At 40.3% G+C, this 16,450-nt stretch overlaps 1 protein-coding gene across 1 annotated transcript; it reads right to left on the reverse strand.

Annotated features, from left to right (window-relative positions):
• Positions 1-867: 867 nt before the first annotated feature.
• CSRP3 (cysteine and glycine rich protein 3) lies at positions 868-14,407 on the reverse strand. Its single transcript, XM_085063233.1, has 6 exons — positions 14,256-14,407; positions 8,408-8,540; positions 4,518-4,686; positions 3,016-3,151; positions 2,387-2,480; positions 868-1,551 (listed from the first exon to the last, which is right to left on the reverse strand). Exons 2-6 carry the CDS (start codon positions 8,517-8,519, stop codon positions 1,472-1,474), a joined length of 591 nt encoding a protein of 196 aa, XP_084919359.1. The 5' UTR covers positions 8,520-8,540; positions 14,256-14,407; the 3' UTR covers positions 868-1,471.
• Between the last annotated feature and the right edge of the window lie 2,043 nt (positions 14,408-16,450).

The following is a 16,450-nucleotide window of genomic DNA, read 5'->3' on the forward strand; positions in this document are numbered from 1 at the left end:
TTCTTCTGAAGCTGCTTGTTTGTTTTTTCTTATTGTTTCAAATATTAGACTTACCTTGTATAAGATACACCAGATTTGTATATGGAACAGTCACTGTGTGTCTGTGTATGTATAGTTTGAGCTGAAACTATTTAAAATTTTGTGTGGTAAGATGACACAAATATATATATTTTTAAAGGTAAGTTTTTAGGGCAGAATTTCAAAATAATGTTGGTATACTTTGCTTTTACCTCGCTGATAATAAAAGACAGTTAAATTTGAAAATTATGTGAATGTTCATATTTAAAAACTTAATATTACAATTTCATTGTGATTTTATTGCTTATGCTGTGAAAACCTCTAAGTCTTTGTATTTGAAGGGTTTACATGTAATAAAATAGAGCTTTCATGCTTGTAAGTGTATTTTTGCAGACTGAAATAGGTTCAGGGGATATTTAAGCGTGGGTAGGCACAAAACTGTAAGAAGCAGCCTGACTCATTGTCTTATGTTTTCCATGTATATATTCCCTGTTAGTGTATGAAAATGGGTGAGTTTATGATGGAAAACAGCAGTGTGCATAAAAGGAGGGAATTATTCCCCATTACATAGATGTTTAATAGCTAATGTCAGCCATGTTCCCCAGAAAAGCAGTGGCCAGCTAGACAGTGTGGTATGAATGTAATTCAAAGTTGGTAACAATGAAAACCAGCAGGGCAAGAGTTCAAGACCAGGAAATTAAAGTCAGATACCATCTAGAACTGACATGGTAAGTAATGCAGTGAAATGCAGTTCTTGTAGTTAAGAAATGGGGGGGTTCATTATCTTAGTGAAATTCATTTATCTGTGGCTTTGTAAAATGAATAAGCACAGGCAAATACAAATAAAAATAACGTGAAGCGGTAAGTACTTTATTGTAGCTTGCATATAGACAAAACTTAAAACACTGCATTCTGAGAAAATGTTGGGGTTTTTTTGGAAATACCTCCCTTAGAGAGAGAATTTCAAATCCCATTTAATTGTCTCAAAGCCAATAACATCTGTCATTGTCTTAACAGAAATGCCAGCATGGTCAAAACTCAGCTAGGAGACTGATGGAAATACAGACAGTGTAACATTGTGAACACAGGAAAACACAGTCTAACTGGGAACACCTGGACCCTTCCCTCCAGAAGGGATCCCTATCCTAATGGGGCACTGTGAGGCTAAAACTCCAGTCTAAAATGTGGGAAATACTAGTTTAAGAAACAATAATGTTCCATTAGGCTCTTTTTGTTTTTGTTTACTAAAAATAAGTACGAATCTTGTTTCATCACTGTACCTTTTTAATCTACTCAAAGAATTTCTTAAGATATAAGCTCACAATTTTTTCCTGCAAGGTGGAAAATCTTAAATGCCCTAGGTTCTTAGCAATATGTATTGTTTAATGTTTTACTTGGCAGCTATCACTTGGTGGCATCAACAGCAGTCTGAGTCTGTTGCATCCATTTCTTCTCACTCACACTCTTTCTTTTCCACTTGAGTGAGGCCACCAAACCCAATTCCTTTGGGACCAAAATTTTTTGCATAGCAAACTGCAAAAGAAGGAGGAAGAGGTTAATGGTATTCTGAAGGCTCTCAGAGGTAAATGTCTTTTGGTTTTCATTTTAGATTAGTATCAAATTTTAATTAATATAAAGGAAGGAAATCTGAAATAGTGTATTTCCCACAAGTTTATCCAGGTCTTAATAATGAAACTGGTATCACATATTTGAATTGCACAGAAGCTGCATTTGGTGATCCCAAAGAAATTAAGAAATCACATTTTTTTTTAGATCTAAGTAATATTTCTATTAAAGCTGCTTTCCTGTCTGAAAGTACACAGTAAAACTTGGTCTGATGAGTAAGTCAGAGATTTTTAAGGAGGTTAAAAGGACTATTGGTGGGCATTTAAGTAACTCCATTTGAACTCTGTATTGGTAAGTGTGTCCATAGGTATTTATCACAACTCTGCTTAGTAATAATGATCAGCATATTTCTCCAAATATGTCAGTTTGATCACTTGTGGCTGACAGACTGTACCCAAAGTCACAGAACTCCAGTATTGTTAGTATTTTCTGTAAAGAGTAAGCTTGGATATAAAAACTCTCCATATTTTTTTTTCTCCCTTAAGCTATTTCTAGGCGTCAAGTGAAGTCTGTGAACTTTCTGTATCTGAGAAGAAAAAATTAAAGTTTAAATGTTAATAGTAGAAGCTGCACGTGGAATGTTACCATAACTCTTTGCTTTCAGAAAGTTGTTAGAAGACAAAATGAAATTTCCTGGGATTGTGAAGCATGCAGCAAGGTAAATCATTATGACAATCCTAGATCTAAAGAGATTAACTTTGGATTGACTCTGTAGCCCAGTTAAGCTCTCTGCAACTCTCACCTTTACAGTAGAGCTCTCCATCTTTGTCCGTAACGTTCGTGGATTCTAAACTCTTCCCACAGATAGCGCAGCGAAAGCACGACTTGTGCCAAGGCTGAGGGAAGGAAGACAATTCATTGTGTTTTACAGCAAGTCTATAGCCAAGAGGTACAGGGAACAAAGAGCTACTGCTTTTTGTGTAGTGGAAAGGTTAGAATTCATTTGTTGATATTGTGGCTTCCATTTTTAGTCATTCCTGGTTGTCTTTTTTTCAGTTACATTATTACCCCATGTCAAGATGTCACCCAGTGACTCTGTTATTAATAGAGGTTTGATAAAAAGCAGCGAGCTAGAGATACTGCCACTACAAATAAATGTTTATAAATATCTCCAGAGGTGGAGGAAGAGCCAGCCTGTACAGTAATCAGTGCTTGGTCCTCAGACATCAGTAAGAAGCAAAAAGTTAAAGAAGGCTTATAAAAAGCACAAGATTTTAAACCTGAAGGTACATCCTGTTGTTGCAATTTGCTAGTTCCTTCTCATGTTTTCTCAAAGAATGAAAATCTAAATGATCAAGGACCTATTAGCTTTAGTTTATCACCATTATAAAACTGTGTGTTTTTTTTCCTAGTGGTGAAGTCACTACTTACTTTTCCTCCTCCCATGATCTTCTCTGCAGCATACACTGATTTGCCACAACGGGGACATTTATCCACATCTACCATCTTTTTGGCAAACTTTGAAGCATTAGTTGGTGTTGAAGGGCGAGCAGGCTTTGGTGACCCCCTAAAACAGAAGTTTTCAATGTTTTTAAATGCTGCTTTAAAATGTTACCTTCCTGAGAAAAAGGATTTCATGATTTTTTTGTAAGGGACAAAAAAAATCCAAAATTGCTCGTCTCTGACATGCAAAAGGGAATAAAAAAAGACAGAAATCAAAGTATTCTATTGAATTCTGGGTAGTGTGATTGAGAAGCTGGTGCTCCTGAGGTTACCTGTTCTGGGCTAAGTACAAGGAGCAGCAGCCACATGCAGGAAAGATTATATTTAATGAAAAGTGAAGTAAAAACTAATTTCCTTTTATGGAGAGGCAAAGGGGAAAATAGGAGCAAAAGGTCTTTCTATTCTTTGTAACTGGCTTATTTGCTAGTACTCAATGAGCAGAAAATAAAAATTCAGCTTTTTGCATGCAGTTGTTTCCTCAGGCAGTGAAACATTTGGACAGGGAATTGGGGTTCTTACCTGGCCTAGGGTCAAAAGCACATCAGAAAAGTAGCTTTGTTTTTTTATTTCTGGACTTTGTGCTTTATACCTTTGTGCATAAAAGCTTTCACAGAATGATTTCTGAATTATTAGTTTGTAAGACTGCAACAGGTCATTATATCCACAGGATGTGACAGTTTTTGGTGCAGAACTCTGCCCCTAATGGCTTCATATGGTACAAGGAGCTACAGTTAAATACATTGTTTAAGCTTTTATTTCCTACACAGCACATTGGTTAATTGGTTTCTTTATCATTAGACCACCAGAAGGAAGAAGCATCGTTGATTTAGAAATGGGCAGCTTTGAGAATTACAGGAAAATCCTATAAAAATGAACTGTCAGAGCTAATTATGTGCTTTTGGAAGATGGTATCCCATTAGAATTCCTTTGTTCAAACACATTCTCAGTGTGTTTGTGAGTGTTATTTGAACCACAGGGAGGATTTAGAAATGTTATTTCCCCCATTGAGAGGAGAGCTAACAGTATGGGGTAGTGTGATTATTTCTCTGAGAGTAAAACCTAACTGGATTTTAGCCTCTAACAGGCAAAAAAAAAAATTATCTTTTTCTGTAGTGAATGTGACTTTACCACTGTGCTACAAATGGCAGATTACAATTGCAGAGAGTATTTACATCTGTGGTGGCATATAAAGGCTGCTTGTACAGAATAATTGCCTATTGAAGGAGGGGATAATTTGTAAAGAAGGCTTAAAGAGACTGAGTATCATTAAAAACTGTAAAGTACTGCGTCAGTGGAAGGAAAGGGTGTAGGAAATACTGCTCTGCTCCTTACGCTGGATGTTGTTATGGAAACAGAATAAAATATCTAAAATACCCTGGTAAGAGACAAGCAGGAGCAGCAAAGGGAGCTGTCACAGGGATTTAACTCACTGCTGCAGATTCAAGCCCAGGTGGTCTCCAGTGTCAGTGCTGAGGCATCCAGCCCCTTGTCCAAAGCCAACACCTTTGGGGCCATATTTTCTCCCATAGCAGGTTTTGCAGTAGATTTCAGATTCATGAGCTGCTACTGTGGTACTGTCCAGAGCCTTCCTGCAAGCCACTGCAAACAGGGAGAGAGAGAGGCATCTATCAACATTTGCAGTTTCAAATTTGAATTGATGTGGTTTAAAATAATTGCAATTTGTATTTATTTTTGTGTAATTTTATAGGAAAAGGAGTCAGTCAGTATAAAACTTGTCAGTATAACACTTGACTGGGCTGTTGCTGAAGTAAGGATGTGTTTGTGTGCACAAAACATGCTCTTCTTTTACCACTCTGAAGTTACCCTAAAACCCCAGGGAAATCATGGGCTTGCTGAGAGAGCTTGTCTAGATCTGTGAAGCTTAAGATGGATTGGAGATAACCACCCTAAACTCCCAAACCTTAAAAATGGGAGAAAATTGCAGGGGCATTGATTCCACTGTGAATCTGGACCTTTCAAAAAACTTGCTCTGAGCTTCTGCTGGTTTTCTCAGCTCAGTCCAGGTTATTTTGATGTGGTGTTTCTGAAAGAGGCTTTAGCACAGACACCGTATCTGGAGTCAGGCAGGACATGTTGGGGTTTTTTTATCATTATTTGTTTGTTGGAGCTGTGGCACTTAGGCAAAGCTAGTGTCAGCTCTGTCAGACTCCCTCCAGGATGACAAGAGTGTGGCTGTAGCAATTCCCAAACAGACCTCTTACAAATCATGTTTGTTGTAGAGAATGACAGCTTGGCTTAGCTCACTAGGAAAGGTCTGGCAGACTTTTGGACAGAAGGTGCCATAGGAATGCCCAGCTTTCATCAGGGAATACAAATTATGTCCTCTACAGGACTACTCATAATGAATGGGGGAAAAAAATAGCAGCTACACTCTTCACTTGCTGCACCACTTTGGGAACTCAGTGTGAGACAGCCTCCACCCCAGGGAGAAAGGAAGAGTCTTTCAGTTCAGAGTGCATATAGAAAATCAGGATGTTCTAGAACACAAAAAATTTTATATTTCAATACTTCTTACAGATTGTGCACTGTTCAGCAGTGGTTGATTAGAAGTGGGGAAAAAACAGGCTAAAACTTTCTCTCCAGCTTCCTTTGAACAAGCAGTTGTCCTGCAGAGGGCATTGCAGTCATGCACGGGCTGTTGGTAACTCAGAAAACGAAGTTGCTGCGTTCAGGTATGAAACAGAAAAGTGTGAAACACACAAGTAGTGGAGGTGGCTGGAAGTGCAAGCTCTGGAGAAGCTGTCTGAGAGTTTGATTAGTCCTTTTCCCCCATGTTTATGTTAAATGTCCTCCTGTGAGTCAAATTCATCCAGCTTGGGGAATTTAAGCTGATAATGGAACCTCTGCAGCTTTAACTACAGAATCCTAGAATGGTTTGGGTTGGAAGAGACTTTAAAGATCAGGTGGTTCCAAACCCTAGAACTGTTAAGAGGCAGCATGTAGTACTAGTTATACATCCTCTGCCCTCTGGCTATCTTTGTGGCTTTCCTCCTCCCTGTACCGCATGGAGGGGAAAATAATTTGCAAAGACCATTATAATGAACAGAAATAAAAGGAGAAGCTTCTGTGAACGTGTGAACCTGATCTCCTCGTGCTACAGTCTTGCTTTGAGACGGTAATTATGTTTGCTAAGGGAGTTAAGGGATGATGGAAACTCTAGCAGCAGATAAAGTGTTTCTATTTCTGGTACCTTAGGGATAGGATATCAATTCACCACGACAGATGGAGCAAAAGCCCTTGAAGTGCTATTGTTGAAATAACTTTGAGACCTGTCATCTGCCAACAGATCCTGTTCTCCCGCCGGCACGGAGGAGATCCAGGTTGGCGGTGTGAGATCCTGCCAAATGTCCATCACAGCTGCAGTTTGGGTAAAAGCTGACAGTGAAACAACAGTCTGCAGGTAAGCAGGAGTCTGCAGGGGAAGGAGGGATTGCTGGAAAGAAGTTTCTCTTACAGTGTTTGAGGGGAAAAACTATGGAGCAGACAGAGTGGGATTTGTGGTTTAGCTTGTCTGATTCTTCCTGTGTTAACAGGTTGGTTTGAAATGTTTGTAATTCTGCTGAAATAGAACTCATCGGTCAAAAAGTAGTGATGTGTTTTGTGCATCTAGTCAAATATAATATAAAATAGAAGATATATTTGTAGCAGTTGTATATAGAAATATACAAAAGTGCAGCTAAACAGGTAAACTATTTCCATGCCTGAGTTTAGGTGGGGGAGGACTGGTTTCCTTCTGTTGAGAAATGAAATGCTATAAATGGTTCACAGAAAAGCCCATGCATGTGATAGATGATACTGAGACATCCAGAGCTGTGGAATAGTGTACATGAATCATGGGGAAAGTAAAGCCAATTAAAATACCTTTCATATGCCAACTGGGCAACTCAAATACATCTTCAGGTTTTGACCTTAAACATATTTCTGATGGGAATACTTTTTTTAGTATCTAACCTATTAATAATTTAATTCAGACTTAAGACTACAAGGGGCAAATTAAAAAAAGAAAAAGAAAAAACACAGCAAAATACACCACCAATCAACTAACAAAAGCTTCACAACAAACCAAATATTTGTTGGAGCTAATGGATGTATGCTGTTTACCATGAATCACTAAGAAAATAATTCAGTTTTACTAAGAATGAAGCTTACACTTGAGAAATATTCATAACTATGCTCTGTTAGGACAGCTCTTTAATTTTATTTGGTATTAGTTGTTATAGGCAGAAACATGGAAGTGATAAGAAGGTGATAGTTGAGACTGAGATTTTTCTTTTACCTTTCTGTGAGAATTGGCTGAAGGTTGTCAGTTAACTAAAAACTTTTTGAGGGAATACATTCTTACTTGGCCTTTTAGGTATCACAAAAGGCATCATTTGAACGTTTAGGCATCACTTTTATGGCACTTGGTGATAGACAAAGACAGCTCAGGTGTCCTTTGGACTCATTGTGCAAAGTGCTGCACTTTGTCAGCTAAGCACATAATGTTCGTCTCATGCCTCCGAAAAAGAAGTCTCTATCCATCCAGGAAAGGAGGGAGAAAATTGGATTCAATGGCTTCTAAGCTGTTACACCAGAATTCATACTGCAAAGGTACTAATCCCAAGCATTATCTGCAATATTAACTCTTCAGCTATCTAGTTCCTACCAAGCTGGTTGCTGTCCCTCTCCACAAAGGGCAAACAGAGCTGAATTGAAACCTTCTCTCTGATTTCTTTTTTTTTTAAGTGTCACCTCATCTTCAGAGAAAGCAAAATTCCTGGAAGGCTAACATCACAGAGGAGTGGGGAGGGAAAGAACAAGTGAAATGGGACCATGTGAAATAGGGGAAGGAGTAGACTGAGGTACATGGAGAGTTTTGGTGGGAGGTTTTGAGGACACCAAGTCTTTCAGCTTTTCAGTGTGAAATGAATTAATGTTAGGATTCATTGTGAAAGTAATCGTCTCCTAAAAGTAAAAAAAAAAAAAAATCATCCTTCTGTCTTATGAGTGCTGTTTGTTTGGTTCTGCTAGGCTTTTTAGCTTGAAGCAAACCTGTGATGTGCCACATTGTGGGACAGAAGGAAGGGTTTCTTGGAGATGGACCTGGATATGGTGATTCTGCAGCATTCTGGTGTCCCTGACAAAATCCAGCTCATGTTTGGACTAAGAAAACCTAGGAGCCCAAGAGGCAGATTGCTCCAGGTAAGAGGCTACAAAACTGCCTGCCAAGTAATACAAAAAATAAATGTTCTGGCTTAAGTGGAAGGGTTATACAGAGCTATGGGGATGCTGTGAAGTTAAACCATTTAGCCCGGCTTACTGCAGAGGAAACACGACTTGTGGAAACTCCTTCCATTGCACTGGATCTCCTCAGCGTGGTACACTGTCTTTTCACAGGCCCCACACTTGGCTCCTCCTCCCCAGTTTGGCATCCTTATCTCTGAAGGGTTAACCTGGGAAAGCAAATTACATAAATAAGTACAACAGCAGAAGTGAATTCTTTTAAACAGAACAGTGGGATTTTTTTTTTAAGCAATTATTTCGTCCTCCCCTCTCTCCAGTCAACTGCTACTGTGTACTTGCAATATACAACATACCTGTGTGGTAGCAGAAGTGAGGGTGCTACCATGGTGCTTTAGGGGCAGGGACAGTCTAAATCCCTGTGATTCTCTCTTGTAAATAAGGATATTCCCTAGCTTGTTATATTGTGATGGTAAATATGTGAAATGATTGTGAGGTGTTTCAGTGAAAAGGTGCTAGGATCACTCAACCCTCTTCTGGAAAAGAGGATCTAGGGTTTGTTTTCCATCAAATAATCATTCTCTTTCAATCCTGCCTTCTCCTGTACCCCAGCATAACCTTTTCTGTGTTCCTCATGAAACAGCTTTGAGATCACTGTGCTGCACAGCCATTGTAAAGCAATAATGGATGGGTTCCTTAGGTGCTTACGGTGTGGATTTTTTCTTTGTCAACTGCATTTAAAATCTAACCATCAGAGAAAAAAAGAGCAGTGGTTATTGTTACAGTTCTTGCTATTCTGTTAGCATCGGAGAGCCTTGCCCAAGGTCACACAGGAGGGCAGGAGAGCAGCCCAGGTCTCCTGATGTCAGTGCCCTTCCCTGTGACTATGCTGTCACACACCTGGAACAACCCCAGCCCTCAGCCTGCCCTTCTGTTTTCTTGTTTGAGTCATCATTTCTGGAAAGACTGGGACGTCATCTTGTCATCTGCACATCGTATTATCGGCTTGTTCTAAGCTCCTGGCACAGGCCTTCCTCCTCCTTCTTGGAAAACCAGTCACCTTCTTATTATAGTTATTTTGAAGCCTGCTTGTGCTATTTGTGTTTGATTAAATTCATCAAAAGGTACTTTTGACTAAGAGGATGATTTTGAAGGCTGAATCAGGCCTGCTGCCTGAGAATTTTCTTCTGAGGTCAAGTGATAGAGGGGAATTTATCACAGCAGTGATGTAACATAACTGGTATTTTCAATTACTTGCCTTTAGAGTAACATTTTACTATATATTTACGCTGGACACCCATGTCCTGTGGTTAGCATCATCTTGGTGACTTCAGCACTGTAATCTTCTGAATTCCACACAGAAATGAGCAATGTCTACATACCAGTTCTGCACCCTGAAGGGAACCCTTTCTGGCAACTAAAACCGAAAATCCTGCAGTGGTATAAAAGAGATGTCTGTCCAGCAGGAGGAAGGTGCACACACTGAAGCACTAGCAGTGGAGACATAGCAGTGTGGGCAGGTTTTGCAGTCAGTGTTTGGTAACAGTGCAGATCGCAGCCCATCAAACATCTCTGCCTTACTGCGGCAGTTATTAGCATATCCTTAACCCTGTGTAATTAAATAGTCACTGTTGTGACTGCTGCCTTCACTAGGCAGCATACCTGTCATCCTCGTGCAAGATCCAATCTCTCCTCCTCTTTCTGAGGCTGATTTATGCTCAGCTGAACACCCTCCCCAGCTCAGTCAGCCCAGTCCTCTGCTGTCACACAGCAGCAGCAGCATTAATCTCTTCCAGACCCTCCCAGCCCTCTTGGGAGGCTCAGGAGCAGAACTGCTCTGGCACTTCCAAAATAGTAATGGTGCAGAAAGGAAAACTCAGCTTTCTTCTATTTTTTTTCTGTAATGTAACAAGTGAGAAGCAAAAAAACTGATGTAGCTGAAATAAGAAACAACTAACTTTGCACAATGAACAGATGATGAATTTGATCTCTCTCACTCAGTGGAGCCTTTCCTGAACAGCACTGTTAAATTGGTTTTTCCATTTCTTTTAAATGTGAGATAAAGGAACAGAAAGGAATCTTTCATGTAGGTAAAATCTTATTCTCGCTCTACCATTCAATATTTTCTTCTATTTTTAAAGTACTTTTGTATTGGTGCCATTTTTTTTTTTTCTCCTATGAAAATAATTCAAACAATGCTTCAAACATTTTCAAAGAAGGAAGAGCAACCGGGAATAAAAATCAGTTTTGTGACACTGTCTTGAAAATTAAAATGAGATTTTTTTTTTTTGGTCCACAATGTTCCCTTTCAAATCAGGTTTCCAGTGGAAACCCTTCCCAGCTGAGGCAACACTGACAGCTGCCTGGGAGGGAAGAGGTTTGTGCCTCTGTTCTCTCTAAAGCTGCTTCTGCTGTGTTAATTCTCCTCAAAGGCACACCAAGCCTGTGACAGCAGGATAGTTGTTGGAAAGTAACTCCAATTACATCATCATCTGCTGGGGTAAAAAATAATCTCTGAAAAAGTCTGATAAAGTGTGATAGTGAGCCTGGTGCTGTCAGGGGCTGTGGTTAAAGCTCTTAGAAGAACCATTGCTCCTGAGGCTAATTATAGTAACATGACTGGGCATGCATACACATTTTCCATGTTTTTTTGGCATCACCTAATGGGAAGCTCTAGGAGAAAGAAGAAAGGCACAGTAGAAATATTCCAGTAGGGATACTGGTGTAAGAACATCAATGAATGCCATGATATCTGCACTGGCTTGGAGGAACAGCTGGGTGAGGTACCAGGGCAAGTCTGTGCTCTTCCTGTCCTGGCTTTGCTCATCCCTCTGGAGATGAGTGGCCATCCCTGCGGATGCAGCAGTGTCATCATGAGCAAATAAACTCCACAGCGGGTGTGGCATTCATAGTTTTATACTCAGCTGAATTATAACAGTGGACAAAGCTCCATCCTTACAATGTATAAATGGAACTCTGTCTCCCATTTGTCATCAGAAAAAAATAGAACCAAAGTCTCCATTTCCCATAATTTCATTATGTGTCAGTGTCTAAATCCTTTTGAAATTCCCTGGACTTTGTTGTCTTAACCTGGCTAACTTGCAGTGTCTGCTCATCCCCTGTGATTTGTTGTATTCTTGCTATCTGTTGGGACGTGGAGCAGATTGACCCTAAAGGTAAGAAATGTGACACAGAAATTTCTGAGTGTTAGTGTTGCAACGTGTGGGCACTCAGGGTGCTGTTAAGCTGGAGGAGAGTTCTTGGACTTGCTCAGTTACTACTCAGCAGCTTGTATCATTCTTCAGAATGCAGCTTCTATATGGAGCTGAATTTATACATGAGACTTGCAGCCAAGGATTCGTGCCTCCCGTTATTTAGAGCTCGTATCACTACTTTGTAGGCTGAGCTCGGAGCAAGGAAGCCTTTGAAGTGTTGGTGTGCTCTGCACAGGCATGAAAAAAATTGTGAGCCATCTTCTTTTGGGCTGTTAGTCATACTGTACAAATCTGGGTGTCACATCACTGTCACAGAGTGTCTTGTTCCAATCAAAGTGCTATTGATAAGGATATCATCCAAATACATATTTTGATCCATTCATCTAAATGGGTGGTGGTTGCAGTACTAGCCTGATGGAATGTGGAGGAGTAAAAGGCAGTGCTAATGCCTGACTGCTGCAGGTGAAAAATGTGATTAATTAATTGGAATTAATTCTAGTGCTTCCTTGCTGAACACAAGGTTTTCCCTTCTGCATCCTCATGCATTTGGCAGTCTGGAGCTCAGGTCATATCCAAATGGACTGCAGTTGTGTATTGTGTGGCTGGGAGGATTCTCTTGGTGCCATGTGTGCTACAGGATGGCTTTGAAGGGGATAAGCAGAATGGGGAATATTGGTCTTTGTGAGCACTGGCAGTAGAAATGCTGGATCGGGAGTGGTGGGCAGAGTGTGCCTTGCATCTCTCCCCATTTTAGTCCCAGCTAAGCTGCTTGGTCTAGACTCAGAGTATAAGAATGCTGATTCTTTGATTCCTTACCTAATGAACAAGCAGCAACAATATGAAACTCAGATATCACTGTCTGCATCAAAATGCAAAATACCAAGGCTATATTTGAAACTCTTTTCCCAGCTGAAGTCTGAGGGAGATGCCAGTGCAGCCAGGACTTCACTCTGGTATCTAATCACAGCTCTGCTGTGACCTGTCCTGTGACCACCATGACTCATTTGACCGCACCACCGTAGGGGGAACAAGATATGTCTTCCTTTATATAATAGCAATAAAATGCTGCTGTAGTTTTTCTCTGCAACCTACACTCCTGGTGAGGTCTTATTTTGATGTGTCTGCAGTGCAAAGCAGAATTCCTGCCACTGCATCTCAAACAGCCTGGAGGTGTTTCTGTCAAAATCCAGCCCCTTGTGGAACATGTTTCTCCCTCAGCAGGAGAGATCCACAACAAAGGGAACGTTTGTGTTTGAAGGCTGAGCTCATTTGATGGAGATGTGATCTTGTTACGTGTTTATAATCATATTTCTGGTATTCCAGTGCTTTCAGCAGACTATAGCGACAGGTAAATTTTATTAGTTAGTGTCATACATTGAGCTTCCTCCATGATCTCTTAACAACCAGCGTTTTTCCCTTATTTCTGCAGTAAAGCAACACAGAGAGGTCAAGGGATGGGAATTCCAGCACTGACACAAGAAAGCAAATATTGATTTTTCATTGACACTGGTCACGCTAGGTTAGACACAGCCCTTTGAAACAAAAGAGCTCAATTGACTTGCTCTGAAGCACATGGTGTGCATAGCTGAGAGCTGATAGTGTCCCATTCCTTTGCTTTCCTCTCTGTTCTTCCACATTTTCTATTATTTTTAGCATAGTGATGCCACATTTCCTTTGAAACTTCTTTGATGTACACTTTTGCAGAAATTTAGGATTGCATCTCCAAAAATCATGGTATCGTGAAGCTAGAATGAGATACTTCATTCTGACTTAGAAACCAGCAACACCCCACACTCACACTCCAAGTTCAGTCTGAGCCATGTGGCAGTGGAAAGCTGCATCCTTGATCCATTCCTTTTTCCAGGCCTAATCCTGGGCTATCAGCTTTCACTGCTCCTTCCACAAGATCCTTCTCTAAATCCTTATCCCTGCACTAAGTCTTTTAAGTGCCAGGCAAAACTATTACAGACTGAAACAGCTCTGTGATGATTGTGATAAGACAGAGAATTATTTTATCTACATACAAGGTTTTATTCTATGAAATAATTTTACTTTTAGGTAGAAAACATTCCATCACAAAAACATTTATTTATTTAAATTATTGAGGGTTTTCTAAAGACTTGATCAATGTAACTCTCTTGTAATGCTTGAATGATGGATGTGAGAATAATTCTTTCATCCTGCATTCTTATCTAGCCATTTTCTGTCAAGTCTGCATAGCAGTTTTCTTCTTATTTGATATGAAACCAGTTGGTCACTGACATGAAATATTTTGAAGATTTGGGGGGATTTGTTTCGGTTTTTTTACTTCTAGAATACTACTATGAACACACATGACTTTGTATGCTCTGTACACCTGCCTTTTAAAGACCAAATGCAGAAAAATAATTCTGTGGCTTTGTAACAAAATTTTTAAACACTCTGAAAATTCTGTTATCCAGCTTTGCCTAGTCCAAATGAGTTTCTCTAATGAGGATCCCCACAGCCCTACTCTTGCAACACCAGTAGCTTCTTCTGTCTGAGCCACAAGAATCTCTTTCTGCTGGCTACTCCAAACCTATGTACCTATAGTACATATTTCTGTACTATACCTACATAGCTTTCTTTGTCAGGCAGCAAGCTGCTTCTATCATATCTTAGGAATGAAATGAATAAAAATACCCAAACCCTTGTATCAGACAGCCTTGGCAAGACCCGTGAAACTCTACTTACCGGAGTTGCTTGAAGTCTCTGCCTCTTTTCTTAGGCCTCCAAGGGTTTGAACAGGAGAGGTTCCTGCTCTCTTTAAATGCAGTGACCACCTCTGTCAGCCCTATAAGCTGGGAGGGGAGGGGAGTGAGAGTTTCAGGGATCTGAGCAATGCCATTGCTATCACCAAGCTGAAAATAACCTCTGACAAAAGCCTGGCATTTTGTTCCCCTCTGTCCACTTGTGAGTAGGTGGACAACAATGCAGCCCCTCGGATTACACCTAAAGGACATTCCTGACTGCAGCCTAACAGATCAGAGATAAAGATTAAAGTTTTATAGTTGCTCTTCTGCATTGTTTAAATGTGAGTCATAAAATAACAGTCCCTAAAATGAGGATTTAGTTATTAATGGTCACATTGCCAAAAGTAATTTACCAAAATAGTTGTTAAAAATAATAATAAATCAAAACTTGTTTGCGGCACCCCCTGGAAAAGAACAGTTTTAAAGCAAGTAGCATTTCATTCTGCAGTCATGGTTTGATAGATACAACTGGTTTGTCACCTAGGACACACAGAATTATGCTTTTCACTTACATCTTTCCTTTTTTACTGTTTTTAGAGATTATGATGGGTAGCTAATGTGTATAATATTTAGCTTGTCTAATTATTGCAGTAATATTTGCCATGCCTGACTGAACCCCTGGGAGATGGATGAGGCTGCATCTGTGTTAGAGATGTGGGCAGGAAAGTATGAAACACTTTTTGCAGGGTTTTAAGCGCTTTAAAGGTTCAGAAGCTAATTCCCATTTTCTCAAGGGATGCCTGAATTTAGCAACTTTGCTCAGGATCATGGACTTTACTGTGTGTGAAAGGGCCAAGCTTGGGGTTAAACACCAGAATTCTGAAGCTGAGTCTCAACTTGGGGACTTTCATGGAGGTATAAGGGAATTAGATGCCAAATCTAAGTCAGACTTTAAGGGCCTGTTAGCTGAGGCTGCTAAGAAAACTCTTAGGAACCTATAAATCTATCTACTGTTGAGTCTGGCAAGGATTTTATAATGCAGAGACAGGAACTCGGTATAACATTGAAGAACTATTTTTTTCCTGAGGAGCTGGACTCCATCTCTTCTTGGTCATTTTCACCAGATAGTTAATGGAATTATTCTATGTCAGATAAGGCCAAACACAGAGGAGACAGTGCAGTGTGTGAGGTTTGAGTGCTCCTTGTAAGAGGGTAGTGAGGTGGGGTTGGGACAGTCCTGATCTCCTTGTAGTAACACATGGGAAACACTGAGAAGCTTCTAAAATATTTGTGTTTTCACCCTTGGTGATTTATGTTAGAACTCCTGACAGTCAAGAGAGTTGAGCCTTCTCTAATCTTCACTCATATTTTACAGATCATGTACTTAGATGGATTTGCACCATAACCAACTGCAGGGAAATCTGTGGAGAAATATTTTGGGGCAAAACCTAAGCCTTTTCCCTTTGAACCTGGCAGAGGATTTAAGGGGAAAAATGCAGGTGAACAGCTTTTAGCTTTCCAGATAGGTGCTGCTTAATTGCTGTGCTACTGCATGCCCTTGTGAGTTGTCGAGAGGCTCTTTACAGCTCCAAGGAGCAGTTGGTTCTATAAAGTTTAGTTGAGATTTCATATAATCCCTGGTCAACAGTGCTTAGCAGGACCTAGGATTGGAAGAACAGACTTGAAATAGGCAAATGGATGTGCACATGCATGGATTGGAGTGAGAATGTAGAGTTTGCTATAAATCAAAGGCAGGGACTAAAAAACCCTGCCCTGAGAATGCAGCAAATCAAAAGCAAAGGCAGCCTGGGGCACAGCAGGTACTTGGGTCATACTCCAGGAGAGGTGAGGCAGGTGGCAAGAGCAGGGAGCTGGGCTATCAGAGATAAATCCAGGTCTTCTGGGCCATGGGGCCCTTGGAGCAGAGAAGCAGCAGCTTTTCAGCCTGCAAAATGAAGAGGCAGAAAGAAAAGTGATAGTGAAAAAGCAACTGCAGTGAGCCAGGAGCCAAGAGACACTGAAGAGCAGATCAGAAAATATGTTCAGCTGTCCAAAACAGAGCACCACCTGTGAGAAGACCATTTCACCAAGCCTAATTACTGTAGTTACTTAGTTTGTCAGCTGTAGGGTTGTAGTTTGCTTTCACTGAGTAATGCAAGCTTCTAAAACTTGCATTTCTTTTTATTTCTAGGATGA

This window comes from Lichenostomus cassidix, chromosome 5 (genome assembly GCF_008360975.1).
Source record: "Lichenostomus cassidix isolate B80296 chromosome 5, HeHo_3.0, whole genome shotgun sequence".
Classification (NCBI taxonomy): Eukaryota; Metazoa; Chordata; class Aves; order Passeriformes; family Meliphagidae; genus Lichenostomus; species Lichenostomus cassidix.